The sequence below is a fragment of the Lactuca serriola genome, chromosome 9 (assembly GCF_051521515.1).
Source record: "Lactuca serriola cultivar US96UC23 chromosome 9, Lser_US96UC23_V15, whole genome shotgun sequence".
In the NCBI taxonomy this organism is placed as follows: Eukaryota; Viridiplantae; Streptophyta; class Magnoliopsida; order Asterales; family Asteraceae; genus Lactuca; species Lactuca serriola.
Window position 1 is genome coordinate 11,740,910 of NC_136416.1, and position 22,813 is coordinate 11,763,722.

General features: G+C 36.8%; 1 protein-coding gene and 1 long non-coding RNA gene across 2 annotated transcripts; one reads left to right on the forward strand and one right to left on the reverse strand.

Moving 5' to 3' along the window:
* Positions 1-8,434: 8,434 nt before the first annotated feature.
* On the reverse strand, positions 8,435-9,861 carry LOC145076974 (pollen Ole e I family allergen protein). The gene is made up of 2 exons (XM_079022757.1): positions 9,420-9,861; positions 8,435-8,955 (listed from the first exon to the last, which is right to left on the reverse strand). The coding sequence occupies exons 1-2, from the start codon at positions 9,557-9,559 to the stop codon at positions 8,631-8,633; spliced, it is 465 nt and encodes a 154-aa protein (XP_078878883.1). The 5' UTR covers positions 9,560-9,861; the 3' UTR covers positions 8,435-8,630.
* Positions 9,862-11,469: 1,608 nt separating this feature from the next.
* LOC145074005 (uncharacterized) lies at positions 11,470-14,575 on the forward strand. The gene is made up of 2 exons (XR_013691644.1): positions 11,470-14,117; positions 14,199-14,575. It is a non-coding gene; the product is annotated as an uncharacterized LOC145074005 (long non-coding RNA).
* The last annotated feature ends 8,238 nt before the right edge of the window (positions 14,576-22,813 follow it).

The following is a 22,813-nucleotide window of genomic DNA, read 5'->3' on the forward strand; positions in this document are numbered from 1 at the left end:
GCTCCAACCGACACCTAATGATCAATTGTCCAGCACTATTCAGAATGCCCCAACTATCCTTTGGTAAAAGTCAAAGTCAAACTGGTTAAAATCCATAAGTCAACTGAGTCAACCGAGTCGACACAGTGAACGTACATGGGGCATAATCCTAAGGTACGTTGAGCGTACTCGAGTATTGACCACCATCGGGGTGGTTGACTATATATGTGTTGCGTACTCAAATTATGTTGGGCATACACCTAGTTTTCCCAAAAGCTCATAAGAGCTTAATGCCTTAAGCTCTTACGTCCCATTTTTAGATCCAATGCTAGATCATCCTCAAGAGTCATAAGTTTCCAACTATATGAATTTTCATGTCCATTAAGTGCTTAACTCAAGGTCTTAATACATTAAGACCTTCTAGAGAGTGCATGGAGCAAAACCAACCATTAAGACCCTATTTTTATAGCTCTAGACCCTTCCTAAGGTCTGAAAGGGCGGCTTAATGGGTCAAGAACAAGCCATGTCCAAGAATCACCCTTTGGGACCAAAAAGATTACTTAAAAAGTAAGAATCTAGATCTACATGGTGGATTGGTAAAGTTGCAAGTTTTATACCTTATGGATGTTGCAAACAAGGTAGAAATTCCAGATCCAAAATGCACTCAACTCCAAGATATTCTCACCACCTTCTTCTTTCTTCAAAACCACTCCAAAACTCTCTTAAATGCTCCAAAATTTCTCTCTTGCTCTTAGGGTTGCTTGGGGGTCGATGTCACAGAAGGAGGCTAGGCAAGAATGAAATGTGAGGCCTTAAGGATGCTTGAATATGAGCCAAAACCCTAAAAATTAGGGTTTGCATGCTTTCCACGTACTCCCTGCATACGAGGTGTACGCCCACATACTAAGGTGCGCCCTAGTACGCTTAGCGTATTCCTCAAGTCCCAAATTTTACCAAAATGCCACTATGGGCCCTTTTTGCACTCTTTCTTAACTTAGGGACCAAAATTCAATATAATTCAATTATGGGGTCAAAATTAGAAGTACCTCATCATTGGGAGGTTACATGGTAGGCAGTTAACTTTAGTCCGGTCGCTATCATTGATACTCTTGAGAAGTTAAGAAGGCGTTTTTATGGGGTGGAAGTGATGAGAAGCAAAAAATAATTTGGGTAGCTTGGAAGATTGTGCTTGGGCCAAAATTTGTTGGGGGGCTTGGGGTAGGTTCTCTTGCTTCGCTTAATTAGGCTTTTCTTACAAAGTGATTGTGGAGGTTTAAAAAAGAAAACAATACCTTATAGAGGTGTATGGTTTGTGGTATTCATAATTATGAAAGGAAACCTGGTACATCTTGGGTTAAGAAGTGTCTTCCGAACACTTGCAGTAGTATTGTAAAAATCATACTGGCGTTTAACAGTCTCGGCATCAAGCCTTCCTAAATTTTTGAATTTCAAGTTGGGGGCAGGGCAAGCATTTTTTTCTAGCTCGATAATTGGTTAGGGATTGGAAGTTTGGCAACTAAATTTCCTTCTTTATGTGCATTAGACAGGAGGAAGTCATGTTTCATTGTTGATAGGTGGACTAATAGCAGCTTCTCATAGGCTTGGAAAAGACGTCCTAATTGTCCGTAGGAAATGTTGGAGTTGAATTATGTTGTGAATTTGGTTAACCGAGTGGATATGTCTAGTGGGCCTGATACTTGGAATTCGAAGATATCGGTGGATATCAAGTTTCTTGTGAGCGATCTTAGAGGCGTAACTGATAAAAAAAATTGACTATCCGGTGAGTAATCCTACTTTTTGGTTTCATCCGCTTCCTATTAAATGTATTGGATTCGTGTGGAAGGCTTGTATTGGGCGTATTCCCACAGTGACGGTTCTTTCCAGGAGAGGTATTAGTGTTCCCTCTTGTTCTTGACAAATATGTTTTAATGGTGTGGATAATGCGGATTACATTCTTCTAGAGTGTCTTATTGTGTTTGATGCTCTTGTTTGGATTTTCAATTGGTGTGGTATCTCCCCTTAAAGATTCTTATTGATCTCCGATTTCGTGAACTTCGCGGCCAACCGGAGAAATTCTCCTAAAAAGAAGAAAATATTTCTATCTATTTGCTATGGTAACTTGTGGTGTGCTTGGAAAGCGAGGAATGATGTTTGGTTTAACAGGATGCACGTGAATTCTTCTAAGTTGGTGGATAATGTGATTTCTTTGGTTTTTAGTTTGATGAAGCATAGGGGTAACTTAGTAATTGTAAATGGGAAGTTTGGATTGTTTCCCCCTTTAACATTATGTAAGTTTCTTTTTTATGCCCGATCTTTTTTCTTTTAGGTTGTTGCTTTATACAGATTTCGTTGTTCTTCTAGGCTGTGGCTTTATATAAATTTCGTCGGTTCCAAAAAAACAAAAAGGTCATCATTCTTCCACATACTGAAAAACTTATGTAGTGACATTTATAACCTTCTATTTTAAAAAGAAAGATCCCAAACTTTTTCTTGATGGTTGTACTGTGGTTTTTATCTTCAAAATTGCTTCTACTACTAATTTCACATTCTCAGGTATATGAGACCTTTCTCAACCATCAAACTATTATCATTTTCTAAAAAAATTGCACAGTTTTACCTTCATAAGCTAAATCTTAATTTCGATTAGAATTTTGATTTTGAACATTTTTGCTTTATTCATTGGATAACCATTTTCTGAATAATTGGATGAACACGTATGGAATCTGCGCCTTTCGTCTTTCACTACTTCAGATAAAGCCTAAATCACCGTGGGTTTAGTTTCATCAGTGGTGGCAGGTTTTAGTTTCATCAGTGGTGGTAGGTTTCCAGCAAGTTCCTTCACCAGTGGAGGAGAAGAAACCTGCCACCACTGATGAAACTAAACCCACGGTGGCTCCACTATATATCAATCCTTACCAACAGTGTTTTCCGACGAACTACTTCACTGGTGGAGGAGAAGAAACCAGCCCGTCATTGACGAAACTAAGCCCACGGTGGGGCCACTACATCGTAATCCTTACTGAGGGTGTTTTTTGGTGAATTCTTTCACCTTGTTGTCATTTCCGACGCCACCAAAGCATTAACTCATATTTTGTGCGTTTTGTTTATATCTTTATCGATTTCTTGCAACATTAAGTAGTTGACGGGATTTTCGTAGTGGTCATGCAGTTAGGAGATATCAAAGAAATTGGGGATAATTTGAAGGGAAAACCCTAGAAAAACCCAACCTATTATCTACCGATGCTCGAAAAAATCATTATATTATTTTTGTGTACGATAAAACCATTTTATTTGTCGATCATGCATAAACTAATGCTCCGTAACCAGAAAACCTTTGATAGCCTGTTACGTAACATTTTTGATATCAGAAAAACCTAACCTATTATCGTCTAATGCTCGAAAAACCGTTATGTTATTTTTTGTACAAAAAAACCATTTTGTTTTCTGATTATGCACAATAAAGCCCTTTTATGTTATGATTTTATACAATAGAACATTTATACCCCCTTTATGCCCCATATGTGGTATGCTAGTATGAATTTGGTTGAATAAATGATTAATTACCCATTTTTTTGTTCACTTGTTACATTTAGAAGAAAATCTTAAGCATGTGGTGCACGTAAACACTAGAAAACTGCTTTCAGCCGATCTGTCACGTCAAAATGCACTTCCATATCGTAGACAATTTTAATAAAAATGACACTCGCTGGTGTATTATGGGGTTTGGGGGGGGGGGGATGTCCTTAGTAGTAAGGTCAATGTCCGGAAGTTTGTTACGTAAAGAAGTCAATGCACAAGCATAATCAGAATCCATACCACATATGTTACTATCCCGTAAGATGTGGTCTTGCAACACCGATGATTGGGCCATTGAGTAAACAAAAGCATATGAGGTAGTCACTACTGCTGAGTACAAACTCAAACCACCAAACCTAACATACCACATGTGGGCATAACGGGAGAAATAAAGGGTTTTATTGTACATATTCAGAAAACAAAATGGTTTTTTTTGTATAAAAAATAACATAATGGTTTTCTCGAGCATTAGAGTTTAATAAGTTGGGTTTTTCTAATGTAAAAAATGTTACGTAACCGACTATCAATGGTTTTCCGGTAACAAAGCATTAGTTTAGGCATGATCGACAAATAAATTGGTTTTATCGTACACAAAAATAATATAATGGTTTTTTCGAGTATTGGTGGATAATAGATTGGGTTTTTCTAGGATTTTCCCAAGTTGAAACTGTAATTTTTCTTAATTTAATATATATACACACACACACGTGGAAGAATCAAACCCAAATACAAAAACAAGTCGTACAATTTTAACAATGCGCCGATCTATAAGATTTGTGTGCAATTTTAGACAAAAACAATACACCACACTCATTCCCTGCATTTAAGACTTTTAGACTGATGGGAGTGGGTGCGGCTGAGACTGCACCTTATGTGCCACGTCGACTGGAACACCGGACCTAGACCGTGGTTTGGGTGCGGCTAGGGCCGTACTATGGGTTTACATGGGAGCGCTCGGAGGACGAATGTGATTGGGTGCCTTCTTTACCGTTGGGAAATGTCAATTTTTTAAAAATTAATTTCTTTTACTAACACTATAAATACACAATCATTTTAATCAAAATAACTCACAAAACTTCATATTTTACCATATTTTTTCTTTCAAAATGTCATCTTCCAAAAAGCCTACCAACCAAAAAACACTCACCAGAAACACCACAACCCCACCACCTTCATTCAATCAACCGATTTATTCGCCACCTTTTTACCACTACGGCATGATGTTTCCCTACTATCCACTAAGTATCTCACAACCACAACGACCTACACAACCACTTCCACAAACACAAACACAAACACAACCTGACCCATATTTTAATCCTTTTGATTTTGTTTCTCAACCGGAATTTGTTCCACAAACACAAACACAATCACAACCACAAACACTCATTTCCGATTCCGAACTCGAATTTGTTCAAGAAACTCAACCCGCTCGACGCGCTTGACCACAAAATAAAAGAAAATAGAAGGTGGATGCTAAACCATGGGAACCCCATGAAGTGTTATCGTTGGCACAATCATGGATTGACATTTCAGAAGATCCGATGATGGAAGCAGACCAAAAACATGACCGGTTTTGGATGCGCGTTAGAGCTAGGTTCCACAAAGGAATGAACGCATAACCATATCGTACTAAGCATCAAGTCTACTCAAAATAGGGAAAGCTGAACAAAAAAACCATGTTGTTTAACGATTTATATAACAACATCAAACGACAATGGAAAAGCAGCAAAAGTGACGAGGTGATTTTGGAGAAATCGTTTAACATTTACCACAAAGAGCAAAAGAAGTCTTTCAAGTTTTTTGAAGTTTGGAATTTACTCAAAGACAACAAAAAATAGCAAAATAAAAAAAAAACAATCGAGGAGTACATCCATAGTGGCTCAAAACGGTTAAGAACTTTCGTATCCGATCAAACTACATCGGATGTTCGTGTTCATTTCGACCTCAACGATGATGAGCCCATTGAAGTTTCACCACCCTCCCGACCGAAGGTAAGGGAAAAATATAATAGTAAAAGCAAGGACGGTACGTCAGAGTCTGATGACTTGAAAGAAATGAGCGAAAATGTGCAAGACATAAAAGATAAACTATATAAATTTTTACAACTTGCTTAGGATAGAGAGGCTCAGAAACAAAAGGACAACGACATGAGAGTGCTAACGATCGTCACGTCGAATATGACCGATGATGAGCTTCAAGTTGTTTTGGCGATGAAGGAGGACGTCAAAAAACATCACGTTAATGGTTTTTAATTTCTATTTTTTTAAAAGTTTTTAATCGTTTGACGTGTGTGTGTTTTATTTTTTTGTAGGTGTACATGTTTAATATTTCTAGTTTGGTTTTCTAAATTTTTATGATAATAATTTTCTATCTCACTATATTTTTATTATTTCGAGGACTTATCATGTATATCCTGAAAGGTTAATGCTATAAGTATTAAGGTTTAATATTTCTAGTTTGGTTTTCTAAATTTTTATGTTTTTTTTTAAAGTTATGCAGTGTAATGGTAATTTTATTTATAATTAATGAAATGCTATCTTTTTTAAAAGAAAAAACATCATAAATAGTCCCTATGGTTTTCTAAAATCTGAAGTTTAGTCCTTGTGGTTTAAAAACCTCATAGATGGTCCCCGTGCTTTCAAAACTTTTGAGGATTGGTCCTTATTGTTAACTCCGTTAAGTTTTGTCCGTTAACTGAAGGGCATTTTCGTCATTTCACGACCACAGAGACCATTTATGATGTTTTCATTTATTTAAAAAAAAAAGAAAAAAAAATCCAAAAGGGGTCTCTCTCTCTACCCCTTACTGTCATCTTTCCTCTTCCCCAACCCATCTTGTCTCCCTCTTTTTCTTTCTGAATGCAGCAGCCATTAAAGGATTTTTTTAGGTTTCTGCTTGCTTTAGCTCTGTAGCAGTAGCTCGCTCATCAAACTTTAATTCGACTTTTTGTTCTTCTTTCTTATCAGATTGGACCAAATACTTATTTGAATGTCTCAAAATATTGATAATTACAAGGTCCAGAAAAGGGTCGATGTCTACAGGTGGTTGAATCTACTCATTTTCAAGTGTTACTTCTGTTAGAACTTATTCCATGGGCATTTAAGTGGCAGCTTGTGGTGTCTTCAAGCGGTCGAATATACAATCAATGATCATTGTACAAAAATTGGTTGGATCTGTAGAGGAGATTAAATGAAGAGCACTTTCGATTATAAACCTAGATCATTCTCCATCAGTGAAGACCACAATCTTCAGTCGAGGCAGGAGACCTTTATCTTTGATCTGCCTTTTCCTCTCTCGATCTGCAACTATTTTCTTGAATCATACACCGTATTTATTCTTTAACACGAACATTAACAATTGATTTTCTGGTTTTTGCTCTTCAAGAACAATCGATTTTATGTGTTTGTTTCTGAACTGAAAATCGATTTTTGACCCCATCATCAGTTCTTCATCCTTTAAGAACTCCATAAAAGATACAAAAAAAGGATCTTTGTGGAAGCTCTCGCTGGTGTTGTGTTTCTTGAGCATCGATCCAATGTCTTTTCAAGGGGAGAAGACTTTGTGATGAATCCTTTTTGGAATTACGAGGAAGAATCGTCGAGGAAGAACAACATTGATCGAAGTGATGATGAGGAAGCGGATGAAAGAGATTGACTTCAGTGATAGGATGGTCTGATGAGAGAGAGAGAGAGGCCCCTTTTGCATTTTTTTTCCTTTTTTTGTTAAAATAAATGAAAACATCATAAATGGTACCTGTGGTCGTGAAATGACGAAAATGCCCTTTCAGTTAACGGACAAAACTTAACGAAGTTAGCAATAATGACCAATCGTCAAAAGTTTTGAAAACACAGGGACCATCTATGATGTTTTTAAATCACGGGGACTAAACTTTAGATTTTGGGAAACCACAGGGACCATATATGATGTTTTTTCTTTTTAAAAAGTATAAAGTTTTTATTTATTAAAAGAAATTAAAAAAAAACAAGTATGACACCACTCATTGGGTATGGTATGAAACCACATTTTTATGGTAAAAAGTGAGTTAACGCCTACGTGGCACTGCGGTTTCATGAGAAAGTATGACACCACTCCTCCAGCCTTAGTACAATGATAATATTTTTCTATCTCACTATATTCTCATTATTTTTTAATTGTCATGTATTTCCTGAAGGTTAATGCTATAAGTACCCCCCCTCCTTTTTTTTTCTTTTCTAATTCCACCCACTTTGATTTGATTTTTTTGTCTTTTGTTCTTTTTTTCTTTATTTTGTATTTTAGTTGCTTTTAATTCTTTTTTATTTTTTATTTTAATCTTATTATTATTATTATTATTATTATTATTATTATTATTATTTTAAATTTGGATAACCGTATAAAATTCGAATAACATTATAAATTTGGACGACATAATAAAACTCGAACGGCTATATAAAACGGAACAAAAACAAAGTTTGTTTTTTATTTATCATGGATATATTAATTGGTTCGGTATTACATTTGCTTAGTACGTTATGCGGATTGAAAACATTTAATCGAACAATTGTATACCCATGCTGTAAATTAACCATTACATGATGGTTACGATGAAATGCAATTTATCAATAAACGTTAATGGTATCGGTTTGTTTCTAAAATAAAGACAAACTTACTTTTGTTCCATTTTATAGCCATTCGAATTATATAATGTCCTCCGAATTTATAATATTGTCCGAATTTTATACGGTTATAATAATAATAATAATAATAATAATAATAATAATAAGATTAAAATATAAAATAAAGAAAACAAAAAACAAAAAAGGAAAAAAAATGATGTGAAATCAAGATTGGTTTTAGGTGGTAAAACTGGTTAAGGGTACTTCTAGTAGAATTCATCTTGAAATAGCAAAATATACGTGATATATTGTCCAATCAAACCATTTTGACTCACATTCTCCGATTTTGGTCTAAGCTTTGAGTCTGGAAGCAAAATGGTAGGAGAAAGAGGCCACAATTGCAATTTACGAGATAGTTATAGTTAAAGAAAAACAAATAAAAAAAAAACAAAATAAAAAAGTAGAATTCAAAATGAACTAATTACAAGCTCGGTTGGCGTCGTAGAACCGTTGGGCTTGAACCGCCGCGGCCTGGTCGGAGACTATACCCTGAATCACGGCGGTTTTCACCTCCCAAGCACTATACGGGTACCCTTTCCTGGAGTAGGAGTTGATCAACGCCGCCGTCGATTCCTTCACAAGCCTAGCATACACGTTTTCTCCGTCGTCATTCCTCGACGTCGCCTCCAACAGCGTCAGATCGTATCGGTAGCGCTCGTAAGCTCTAGATCCGAAAACCTTTGAAACTGACGATCCCTGTGGTATCATCCTCGGCCACGCCTCTCGCCGGCTGCTCCAGTACCTGCAAATTTCGTCAGGGTTACGAAGTATTCATACTGGTACTTCCGATTTTGTTCCTTTTGTGTTAGTGAGTTAAACCGGACAATGCAACATACGCGTCCGATTCAACTCGTTTTCATATACTCCAAGTTATTTTTCATAAATGGCACGAGACTCCTTGATTTAACTTGAAACGAGTTGTGATTCAAAATACTAGCTAGCATCGAAGCTTAAAATTTCATGAGTTTCATTACTTTCTTAATCTCAAATTATACAAGTTTAAGATTCAAGTTACAAGTAGCATCATCTTCGATGAGTTTTTGTACTCTCCTAATTTCGAAGGACGTTAGACTGAGATTCAAGCTACAATTAGCATCGATGCTTGAAAATTTCATGATTCTAACTGTATTCATCTTAGTGTGTGAAAAAAAAAAAAACACCTTGTACTCATTGAGAGAGAGAGAGAGAGAGAGAGAGAGAGCATACTGTGGAGTGCATCTTCCTCTAGTTCTGGTGTAGACGAAGCCTGGCCGAGCAACCGATTCAGTTACGATTGGAGCAAGAAACAACATAAGAACAACAGCAGGAAGAAGAAGTGAAGTGGGTATTGAAGGATGTTTCTTCATCTTCTTTGAAAAAGTGTTTCGTTTTCGTGTTTTGATGAAGCTAACAAAAGATTAACTTGATTTGCAGAGTAAGTGAGATTTGGGATCTGACATTGGCGACTTGTTTGGGCAAAGAATGTAATGTGGTCTCATCCTTCTACCCTCGTGACTTGTGCTTATTCTTTTGTTTTTCGAATTGCCTTTCTTGAAACGCTTGTCTCTATCTTCAAAAATAGATCCTCTCTATATCTCTTCTCTCAGTACTATTTTTTTCTGTTTTGGACAAACTTACCCTTATATTTCCGTTTTGTTAATTGTTATTGCCTCTAGTCCACACTCCACACTTTGGTTTATCCTTCTCCCCTCGTCCCTAGGTTGCCACACCCCATGTCTATAGTCTGTTTAAAACAAAAATCACATTTTTTTGTTATTTTTGCACTATTGTTCACACTTCATTTAATAATATTAACGAAATTCCATCGTAAAAGTGAAATCTTTTCAAATCCTGGAAAGACGCTGAAACTCGAATTTAATATAAAGACTTATACTATATAAAACCTTCATCACTCCCTTGAAATTAAAGTTGTCTAACGTTATAATTTTTGAATCATGAGTACGGAATGTAAACATGAACTTATGTGTTGGTTTACTTTTATAAACCACCATGAGTCCATGACAACCTTTTGCTACTTGGATCTGCAAAAATAATATGATTGTTTTCCATTCAAACAAAATAGCCATTCTTGATCGGTGTTGATTTGTGGGTCCCACCCATTAACATTAGTATTTATTTTTCATAAATAAAATGATCTTATATGGTATAAGCACCAACACGAATAAATCAAAATTTAAATTTAAAAATACAAAATCGATCTCCAAAGTTAAAAGGTAATAATTCAAGAAAGCATAAAACATAATAACCTATAATATATGATTAATATACATTTTGGTATATTATAGTAAAGTATAAATTGATTTATGTTATTTATTCCGGTAAATGTTTAAATGAGAACCAAAAAAGGTTAAGAACTATAACAACCTTTAATTTTAGATGTTTATAAAGAGTTTAGGGTTTAGGGTGTTTATAAAGAGTTTAGGGTTGTGTTTATAAAGGGTTTAGGGTGTTTATAAAGGGTTTAGGGTTTAGGGTTACCCTAAACCCTTTATAAACATCTAAAGTTAGAGGTTCTTATGGTTCTTAACCTTTTTTGGTTCTCATTTGAACCACTCCCTATTTATTCCTTGCTATTATATTGAAATTAATAACACTATTGCAAATATGTCCAAGTATTTTGGTGATTTAGCGGGGACAAAACCCCATTTTTACAGAAGGTATCAAAATAGCCCTATATTTACAAATGGACTAGGGAACAATAAGGGTGAGCAAGAATGTTGTTAGTACGGAACATATATTAGTAACGGTCCCGAACCAAACTTTATATCATTAACCGGGTCAGTATTTGGTTACTTAGATATCCAATTTTTTAGTTATCGGTGTTATCTGGTTTGGTACTCTCGTGGTCCTCGTACAATTCAATACCGGTAACAAATTTTATGTTTATATTTTGGGTTATTGACATAGAAGCAAAATAATGTTTTCCATTTGGTTTTAAAAGCTCCTTCATCTAATTTTCATACCTATGACCTCACTAAAATGACAAATTACTTTTCATTTAGACAATGAGAGTCGGTCACCCGGCAATTAAATGTTACGTGGCCTTTAGATTTTCGATTTCTTCAATTAAATGACATCTCCTCAATGACACGTCAACTTTGCCTTCGTATAATTGTTCAAAAGGGCTTTACTCGAGTCGTTTATCAAAATCGTGTTGAAGTGTTCAAGATTCTAGCACTTTTCTTTCCTAATTCAGTAAGTTTTCTCTCATCTAGGGTTTTTTTGTAGTTAAAGTTCATGGCGAACCCAGACCCTCTTTTCTTGAAAGTGCATTTGCACTATAACAGTGTTTTTACAAGACACCCACATAGATATGCTGGAGGTGATACATTCATGTTTACTGATCATGATTTATCTGGAATGGATTTACATAGGTGTTGTGAATTTATAGAAAGGTTTGTCGGAGAACCTTTTTAGAAACTTTATCACTCAGCACGTGATCAAACTATGGAAAATGGTCTTACAATAATATCCAACGAAATGGATTATCAAGTGTTTATCGATGTTGCTTATCAAGCACCTGAAAGGCCAATAGACTTATATTTAGATCATATTGGGGAAGGATTTGAGGACTGATTTGATGTAGAAAGTGATGAACGTGGTTCAGTGATCCAGGAGGATGACAAAGAACCTTCACAAGGAATCCCTGATCCTGAACCAACCTATATGTTTGATGTTGGTTTGGAAGATGAAATCAATGGGGAATATTGTACCCCTCTAAACAAGACCAAGGACAATGAGTTTCTTAAAAATTTATACCCAGAAGGCGAGAAGAGAAAAAGGTTGAAGAAATAGATAATAGTGAGGAATTAGATAATGATGTTCTTGACGAACATCCTATCTTTAATACTCAGGTACACTGGAAGAAGCAAGTACCAATTTTAGGCATGAGATTTGAGAATCCAAAAGAGCTTAAGAGCATGCTATGTAATTATGTTGTTAAGAATGGCTATTAACTATGGTTCGAAAAGAATGACAATAAGAGGCTTCTATTATTGTGTTGTAAAGGTGCTTGTACTTTCATACTATTGGCAAGTTGGATGAGTATATAACACAATTTTTAAATTAAATCTCTAAAAAGTAAGCATCAATGTGCTAGGAACTACAAATTGGGTTCAATTGTCAATTACCGATGGATTGGTAGCCACTACACCAAGGAGATTTTGCATAGGCAGAAACTGAAAATTAGGCAATTAAGATTGGAGGTCATCAAGAAATTTGTTATTGAAGTCAGTATTAGCCAATGCAGAAGGGCAAAATAGTATGTTATGAATATTATTGAAGGTATCCTTATTGATCATTATGCTAAGCTCTGGTCTTACGGAGAGGAAATTAGAAGATTCAACCCTGGTCCAACAGTCAGCATGGACATACTTACAATGTTAGATGGAACTAATCACTTTAGTAAGTATTATATTTGTTTTGATGGTGTAAAGAAAGGGTGGTTAGAAGGGTACAGGAAGGTGATTGGAACTGATGGTTGCTTCTTGAAAATGTATGTTACCGGTGAGTTGCTTTGTGCTATGGGGAAAGCTGCTAGGGACCAAATATACCCAATAGTCTGGGAAGTAGTATGTGTTGAAAATAAGGAAATCTGGAAATGATTTATGTCATTGTTAAGTGATGATCTCAATCTTGGTATGGGATAAGGTTTCACTCTTATGCCAGACCAACACAAGGTAAAAAACATTTTATTACTTCTCTTTCATAAAGTATATTACCTAATTCATTTTTTACTACTTGTATGTTGGTATAAGGTCTTATGGAAGCTGTCAAGGAATTGTTACCCCAAGCTAAGCATAGGTAATGTGCAAGGCACATTATGACCAACTTCAGTAAAAAGTTTCCAAGGGCATAGTTTGTTAATTTTTTTTGGTATGCATGTAATTCAACAACAGAACAATCTTTCAAGGAAATAATGAAGGATATTGAGCTTATGAGTCCAGAGGAAAGTAACTACTTGATGGAAAAGGACCCTAGAACATGGTCAAGAGCTTACTATCAAGTTGGTAGATGTTGTTCTAGTGTGGAGAATGGAGGATGAGAAAGTTTCAATGCACTCATAGTTGAAGCCAGGAAGAAACCTATCATCACAATGCTTGAAGAATTTAGAATATATATGATGAACAAATTGTTCACAACAAAACTTAATGGATGGTCAAGTGATGTTTCACTTGAAATAAGGCTGAGGTTGAATGAGTTAAAGGCTAATCAAAGGTTTTGGGAGGTATTGCCAAGTGGACTCAACCAGTTTGAGACTAGTTCAGGAAGTGAGGCATATGAAGTTTATTTAGACAAGAGGACATGTCCATGCAGGATGTGGCAACTTAATGGTTATGGGTGTGTTCATTTTGTGGCTGCCATTAGCTACCTAAATAGAGATGTGGAGAAATACGTGGATCCTTATTTTTGTAGAGCAATGTATATTAAGACCTACTAGTATAAATGTTTTCCAGTGAATGGAAGCAAGATGTGGCCTGAAACTAATTACATTCCAACTTTACCCCCAAGAATAGAAACATGCCTGATAGGCAAAAAAAAAAGTGTTAGAGATGTGAGTGAAAAGGGTGGAAACCATAGAGTTTCTAAGAAGGGTAAGAAGATATCATGTATTTTGTGCAAAGTGGAAGGACATAGTAAGAAGACATGTCCAACTCTTGATATGCCAAGACCAAACAAGTTACCAACTAGGGTTAACATGACTAAGACTACAAAGGTAATTACCACTTCTCATTTCTTATTTTTTATTCATTATTATATATGTGTCATTTAACTGTATATTATGTGACTATAACTGGCTCAAAAAGAGAGAAAAGGACTGCAGAAGTGGCAAGTGGAAGTGGGACATGAATGGAAAGTGGAGATACACATGGTAGTAGGGTTAAGAGGACTAAGACAACAAATGTAAATATAACTTATTATTTATTATTTTTTATTTGTTAATCAATATGTTTCATTTAAGTGTTTATTATGTGTGTATAATAGGGTGAAAATGTGAAGAAAACGACCGCATAAGTGGCAAGTGGAAATAGGACAGGAATGGAAGGTGGGGATACACAAGGTACTAGAGAGAGTGGGACTACACAAGTGACAGGGGAGAAGGGTAATGTTGTACTTCCCCAGGTTAAGAGGAGGAAAAAGAGTGAAAGGATCATCAACAAAAAATTGGCAACCCAACTTATAGGAAAGAATGGAGAGGGGAACACTTCAGAAAAACCTGTCAACTTAATGTCGTTTTTGCATGGGAACTGCATGGGATGTGTCCTTTATTATGCAGGCTTTTGTATGTAATGCTTTGTACTGGCATTTGTAGTAAAAACATGTTAGAATGTTTGCTTTTAAAGATTCCATGTTGGAATTGTTATGTAATGTTTTGCACTCACTTTGGTTATTCATATATTCTATTGTGGGATCTAATGTCCTTTGTGTCCTTTTTATGCATTAGATGGTCCCTTATTTCTTGTACCTCCTCGAATTGTTATGTGGACCATGCTACTTAAAAAATTGTTTGTGGACCATATAACAACTCATGCATGATATTATATAATTGGTGGATCATATAAATTGCATTCTTTGGGGACCATATAACAATTCATGCAGTATACTATAAAGGAACCCATAAAGCAATGTTAAATAAAACAAAAATCCAGGATTTCTATTATATAATTAGTCCATACAAAAGGTGTTACAGGACCATACGTAATGGGGCTAAAGTAGAATGCATATACCAAATTGTCAAAAGGATCATCATTCCACATACCACCATTACACTATCAAAAAACCTTATACACCTAGGGCCGTTCACTATTTGGATAAAACCGAATTGTCCAATTGGACAATTTGGATTGGACTGTTTGGTTCGGATATTCGGATTTTTGGATTGGTTTTCAACAAAACCGAATTATTATTTTCGATTTCAGATTGGTTTTGGTTTATAAAATGAGAACCGAATAGTCCAAAAAAACCGAATAACAATTTGTTATGTATTTATTTTCAGTATATCTATAATTATTTATTAATTTTATATTTTTTTTTTAAATAAGTTAAAAAAGTTTTACCTAATAAAAGAAATTAATATGTACTTTCTCTCAAAAGTTTTTTTATCTATTAAATAACAAACTATAATATGTCTTCTTAATGGTTGTTTATAAAATTTCAATCACAAGTAAATAATTTGTTTTTGCGTTTTCTGTAATATTGGATCATATTATACTTCTATGTCCTTTTAAAATGTTATGGTTTTGAAAACCGAATTATAAAAACCGATCCAACCGAATTGTAATTGGATTGGATCGGATCGGATTTGAATTTAGTTTGGACTATTTGGATCCATGTTTTGAAAACCGAAATCAATTTGGATTTAATTAATTGGATCGGATCGAACCGATCCATCCAAACGAACACCCCTATATACACCCTACATCACTTAACACAACTTTAACTTTGTAAGGACTAAAAAATTCCAACTAATTTAAACATTTCAAAACAACCTGATTTCATTAAATTATTACAAAAAGGTTTTCAATACAATTTATTTAGAGTATTCCCAGAATCACATCACAACATAAACATGAGGAGCGGTACGATCATGCCTTCGTCGTGCCACGGTCTCCTGAAGAACCTGAAAAACATTAAACCACAACTGTAAGACCGAAAGCTTAGTGAGATATCCCCAAAATACCAACCACACATACGCCCTTCTGGGCTACGACCTTCCGGTCCAAATCATAATGCCTTCCGGCCCATATCATAAATAGCATACATAACATATCAGAACACAGAACAACCATGCACTTCGGGTCTACTGTGGGACTGGTCCGCCGCACTGGCCAACAGTCCACCTGGTCCACCCTTCGAATCTAGCCATATACATCGAGTCTGCAGTGTGATTGGTCTGCCCGCATCGGGCCTTCAATCCACCTGGTCCATTCTCTGAGTCTACAGTTTGACTGGTCCGCCCGCATCGGGCCTTCAGTCGGCCTGGTCCACTCTCCGAGCCTCGGCACGTCTGGTCCGACCTTTTGGGGCCTACAGCCTATCCGGACCGCTCGCTGGGCCTTCGGGACAACCAGTCCGCCTGGGTATCTTGGCCTACAGCACAAAGCAGGACCCGCCTCAACCCAAAACAACCATGTGCACATAAACATACAATCATATAAGCATTCATAGTCAACAAGCCGATCAAACATATCACATAACATATCATCATCATAACCAGGATACCGACCTAACCGGTCACTAGCATAACATCACCCTACATATCAGGGAACCAAACTTAACCAGGTCTCTAACATATACCATCCTAGCTACCAGGATGCAAACATATCAAAGCAATGACATAACAACAAATACCCATATCTCAATCCGATAAAGGGCCGGCCTTGGTGCCTTAGACCCTGTCGATATAGTGAGGATAACTCACCTCGCACTGCTGAAACTCTGAACTGAAGAGCAGATTCTCGAATCACCAACTCACCGCAAATCCCGAACTAGCCAACATAGCACAAATAAAGATTAGGCCAAACACAATACTCTTCTAAGGGTAAATTGACCATTTTACCCCTAACTTAATCCGACCCAACACTAGGTAAGCTCCCAAGCCCACCAATAGCCCAAAGTCCAGAAGTCCAAAACAAATCCCATTATTGGCCCAATTTACTAAATTGGGCCCACCTCACCAAATGGGCCTAAACTCATGATCCTTAACAATCAATGGGCCCAAAATACTCTAACCATAATATCCAGTCACGGCCCAAAATCCAGCAGCCCAAATAATAGCCCAAACCCTAAGGCCCAAAATGAAAACCCAACAGAGGGAGTACGCTGGGCGTACCCTCCTTGGTACGCTGGGTGTACACGCTAATTCGCAACAGGGGATCGGGGCACTGACTCGCTACACGGGGCGTACTCATATGTTACGCGCGGCGTAACTTCGCTACTCATTAAGTTCTTATAACTTCTTAATGGCTTAAGCTCTTAAGCCCAAACTTCAGATCCCTAGGCCAAACATGCCTAAGATTCATAAAGTCTCAACCTTTATCACTTGGGACGTCCAAAAGCTCTTAATCTAAGGTCTTAATCCATTAAGACCTATATATCTCACACATGGAACAACTACAACCCTTGGGACCTCATTTTTCTCACTCAAGGCCTCTCCAAAGGTCTGAAAGGACATATAATCTCGGCCAACACCAAGCATGAATCAAGATGAGAACTTTGGGACAAGAAAGATGCTAAAACTTCACAACACTTAGATCTATGCAAAATAAATGGCAAGCAAGAAGCTTTATACCTCAAATAAGCTCCAAAGGATGATATCTCTTCAGATCTACAAGCTCCAATCGATCCTTTCCTTCTTTGATAACTTCTCCTTTCTTCTTCTAGCTTTTCTTTTGCCAAAATGAGCTTCCAAGGCCAAACACACCCAACAATGGAGGGAATACGGGTTTCTAGGGTTTCTGGGGTTAAGGGTGAGCTTAAGGAGGCTAGGGTATGCACCAACATGTTCCTTATATAGTGGCTGACCCTAAATTTAGGGTTTTAGAACTCTGAGAGTACGCTGGGCGTACTCAGCCTTGCACCCGCGTCCATATACGCCTTACGCTGGGCGTACTCAGTGAGTCCCTAAATTTCATATTTGCCCCTCATTTTCCACTTCTCCCACAAGATGACAAAAATATCATTTCTCTTAAATCCCGGGGACTCGCAGTTAGGTATTCTTAGGAACGGGGCGTTACAAACTTGATTTCCAAATACCTAATCACCCAAAAGACCATCCCCATATGCACCGTGAGCTAAAAACCACATATCACCATGACCCAACATCTTACATCACCTAGGCCAACTTAAAGTACATGACCAAAAACAACAAGCATGCCAGAGCAATCAAAACAACCTTTTTCAACATCTTCTTCAGACCTTCAATCTCAATGAGTAGTTCTTCGATCCTAGCTTCAACAAGTTCCTTCTCAGCTTTCCTAAGAAGCTTATGCTTCTGTACCTTCTTCTACAACTCAACAACTTGACCATTCCTAACCAAAAGGCTGTCGATCCTAAGTTTCATGTTCCATAACGTATCCTTGTAGTGTATTGGTAATGCTGGGTCAAGGCACTGGAAGAAGTTTCAACTATCGTTAGATATCTAAAAAAGAAAGCCACACACCAGAAAAAGTATTTTAATGTTCATAATTTAGGTTTTTCTCGTTGTAAATGGGGTTTTTTCGATCAAAGTAGGGGGTTTGCAGTAGAAAAATCAAAACTATAAATTTAAATGTTATTGGTTGTAATGAAGGATACCTTACCATTAATTTTGCGCAATCGTAGAAGCGACAAGTTGGGTTGTCAGGCTTCTAGGCTTCTCTGAGCTTTGACACAGGCTGATCGTGGCACAAGTAGGGAGGATTCACTTCAACACGGTAAATGGCAATGGATTTATAGGATTCGGAGGAGGAAGACATGGTCGAGAGGGTTAGTGTTCGTTGGAGGGTAAGGAAATAGTGAGAGTGGATCTATTGAACCCTTACGAAGCTTATGTAGTAATCTGACTGGACACCCAACTGGATTCCATAAACCACGTCACATTTGACTTTCATTGACCAACCATGTAACCGGTAATAAAATGAAGAAAACCTTATATTGGCAGGTAATTTGTTACTTTAGTGGGGTCATAGGTACGAAAATTAGTTGAAGGACCTTTTAAAACCAAATGGAAAACATTATTGTACTTCTATGTTAATAACCCATTAAGTTAAGGTGACTAAATACACATGTCATTATACATTTTGTTCCCTTAGAGGGCACAAAAAAACTTTAGGGACTGAATGCGCAAAATCAAAAAGATAGTAGGGTCGTTGCGTCATTTTCCCTTTTTTTACTCTACTACATCAGTCTCATGTTCACTCTACCGTCTGCCATAACTCAAACAAACATGTCCACCTAATCAAGGCTCGTTGTGTTCATAGTATCTAGGGTCCGAAGCCCTTACATACTACACTCTTACACCATCAAACAATCGATTTATTGATAAGAAATCCAGGCTTTCTATTATATAATCAGTCCATACAAAAGGTGTTACATGACCATACGTAATGGGGCTAAAGTACAATGCATATACTAAATTGTCAAAAGGATCATCATTCCATATACTACCCCATTACACCATCAAACAACCCTATACACCCTGCATCACTTAACACAACTTTAACTTGATTGCCAAATACCTAATCACCCAAAAGACCATCCCCATATACACCATGAGCCAAAAACCACCTATACACTATGACCCAACATCCTACATCACCTAGACCAGCTTAAAGTACATGAACACAAACAACAAGCAGGCCAGAGCAATCAAAACAACCTTTTTCAACATCTTCAGACTTTCAATCTCAATGATTAGTTCTTGGATCCTAGCTTCAACAACTTGACCATTCCTATTCCTAACCAAAAGGTCGTCGATCCTAAGTTTCATATTCCGTAATGTATCCTTGTAGTGTTTTGGCAATGTTGGTTCAAGCCATTAGAAGAAGTTGCAACGATCGTTGGATATCTACAAAAGAAAGCCACACACCAGAAAAAGGGTTTTAATTTTCATAATTTAGGGTATTCTCATTGTAAATGGGGTTTTTTGTCGATCAAAGTAGGGGGTTTGTAGTAGAAAAATCAAAACTTTAGGGTTAAAAGTTATCGATTGTAATGAAGGATACCTTACCATTGATTTTGCGCAATTGTAGAAGCGACGAGCTGGGTTGTTAGGCTTCCAGGCTTCTGTGAGCTTCAATACAGGTTGATCGCGACACAAGCAGGGAGGATTCACTTCAACATGGTAAATGGCGACGTTGTTATAAGATTCGGAGGAGGAAGACATAGTCGAAAGGGTTGGTGTTTGTCGGAGGGTAAGGAAATAGTGATAGTGGATCTATTGAACCCTTATGAAGCTTATCTAGTAAGCTGACTAGACACCCAACTGGATTTCATAGACCATGTCACATTTGACTTTCATTGACCAACCGGGTAACCGGTAATAAACTGAAGAAAAACCTTATTTTAGCAGGTAATTTGTCACTTTAGTAGGGTCAGAAGTATGAAAATTAGTTGAAGAACATTTTAAAACCACATGGAAAACATTATTGTGCTTCTATGTCAATAACCCTTATATTTTTATACTTAATCAATTTTGAATATTCATAACTTTTTATATGTTTCATATGAACTTAGATTAGTGTAACGCCTGTGTTTCCGGGCTTGCCATTTTTTTAGCAATGTAATAGTCTAGGTTAACCTTTGTAACCCATTTTGAAATAATAAGATTGTATTATTTGAGTATTACGTGTTTTGTGCTTAATTACTTAATTATGTAGTTTGATTAATTAAGAATAAAAATAAGCGTCAAAATTTAAGTGTAAAATAAACTTGATATCTTTGGTAAATGTTGTAGTAGTTGAAACGAGGTTTCCAAATATATATATAGAACGCCCAAATCTGACTTCGTATGAGAAAGTTATGATTTATCGAAGTTTCGGCTTAGCGGTGTGCAGCCCGAAATACTCGATTTGAGATCGAGCGGTTTTGAGTCGAAGCAATCTAAACGAGGATCGAAGGTCTCGTTGTTGGTCTCGAAGCGATGAAAAGTTAGGCGAGAACGAACGTCAAACGAAGAAGTTATGAATTTATAACGAAGTTTTTCTATCCCGGCCTATTAAAAATAAATAATAAAAATAAGGTTAAAATTAGCCGACGGAGTCTAAACGAAAGTTGTAGAGCGTAGTCTCACCTTCGCGTGGATATAAAGAACGTCGAAAACGGAGTTCGTATGAAGAAGATATGAATTTCCGAAGTTTATTAAATAATTTGTATTTAATTTTAATTGGAAAATCCGACATTATCCGAAGGGGAGTCAGCGATCCGATCCAAAGTACGCCCCGCGTACACCGAAGATGTTGACACTCGCAGCAAGTGGCTTCGGATGACGAACACAATGACGAATTCGGACCAGTACGCCCCGCGTACTCCGAGGCTCCAGCCTCCTATAAATAGGATGCGAGGGCAGCCGAGTTCTTTTGCTATTTTCTCTCTTCTCTCTCCCGTTTTGCATCGATTTGCGTGCCAAAAATACCCCGAAGCCCCGGTAATATTCTCGAGCCCCGAGGCAAGTCCCGAGATCCCGAAGATCCCGAAAAGTGCGGTTCCCGAGCCGAAGCTCTGCCCGCGAGAAGTTCGATTTTTGTGAAGATCTTCCAGATCTGCTGAGATTTACTACTTCTGCAAGTCGTAGTGTTGTCTGATCATCTTCTGATCAAGTGAGTGTATACTACCTTACATAAACACGATAATAATACAAGTATGGTCTGAGTGTATTAAGTATATTGTTGTTTATATGTGTGAATGTGTATTCACTTTCTTCTATCTCATAGATATGATTTATTCTCTATGAAATACGTGTTATGTGTGTGTGTGCCTCATCTGTTATGTGGAATATGTATTAATTAAAGCATGCTATACAGGTTTTCAAAACTATGTATAAAAATGTATATTTTATCTACTAATATGTTGGGTAGAACATGGGTAGATAGTTGGTGTGTAATAAAACAGATGAGAGACCTCGTTGTTGTTTGATTTAGTCATCTAGCGGAGTTTAGATGACAACCACGGACTTTTCTAGATAGTCTTGTGGAAACATTAGCAGGTTCGCCACCTGTAGGTGTTAATGAACTTGGGTGTTCATTCGTTGTACTCCATCCCCCTCATGGTTGCCTTATTTGACTTATATTGGTGAGGAACCCCCGAAGCATGTGTTGTCGCCCCGATGAAATATTCTTAGACTAGGTCCCTTATGTTAGTTGTTTTAGGGACATAAAGTGAGAATAACGGGAATGGGTAATTGGGTTATTGTTGGTTGGTGGAAATTAAATATAATTATTTATTGTGGGTTGAAAACCCTATATGCTCACCAGGCTCCCAAGCCTGACCCACTCAGTTTTAATTTGTATTACAGGAAGTGGCGCGAGGGCATAAGATGGATGGACCATCAAGTTGTTTTGTTTACAAGTCTGTATATGTATATATTTGTTGAATGACTTGTAATGTTATCGTTTATGCTTATTGGTCTGTATCGGAACATGACACCCCGAGTTTTGATTATATAATGAAAAATACATTTCTTTTATGAAATGTTTTGGTAAACATTGTTTTATCATGTTTTGTTTTTGGGAACAAATTCCGCAACTCTTTCAAATCAAAAGGATTTACTCTGAAATTATTTTAAAAGCATAAATGAAAATCGGTCTTTTCTGGCCGAGATTTTGGGGATGTCACAATTAGGTTCATTTTTTTTTCCTGCATTTTTTCTCTGTGTTTGTTGCATGTTAGCTTAGATTTGGTTCATTTATTTTCCTGTTTTTTTTCTCTATCTTGGCTACATGTTAGGTTTCAGAATTTACTTATTTGGATAAGTATAGTTAGAGTTATATAGCCCTAGACATGAATACTTGAAAATGTTTGAGACTTTATCATTTTTTCTTTCTAGTCCGCTGCAGAATTTTTACTCAACTTTGAATACCCATAATTCTCTCATAGAAAGTTGGATTAGATGGATTCTTCTT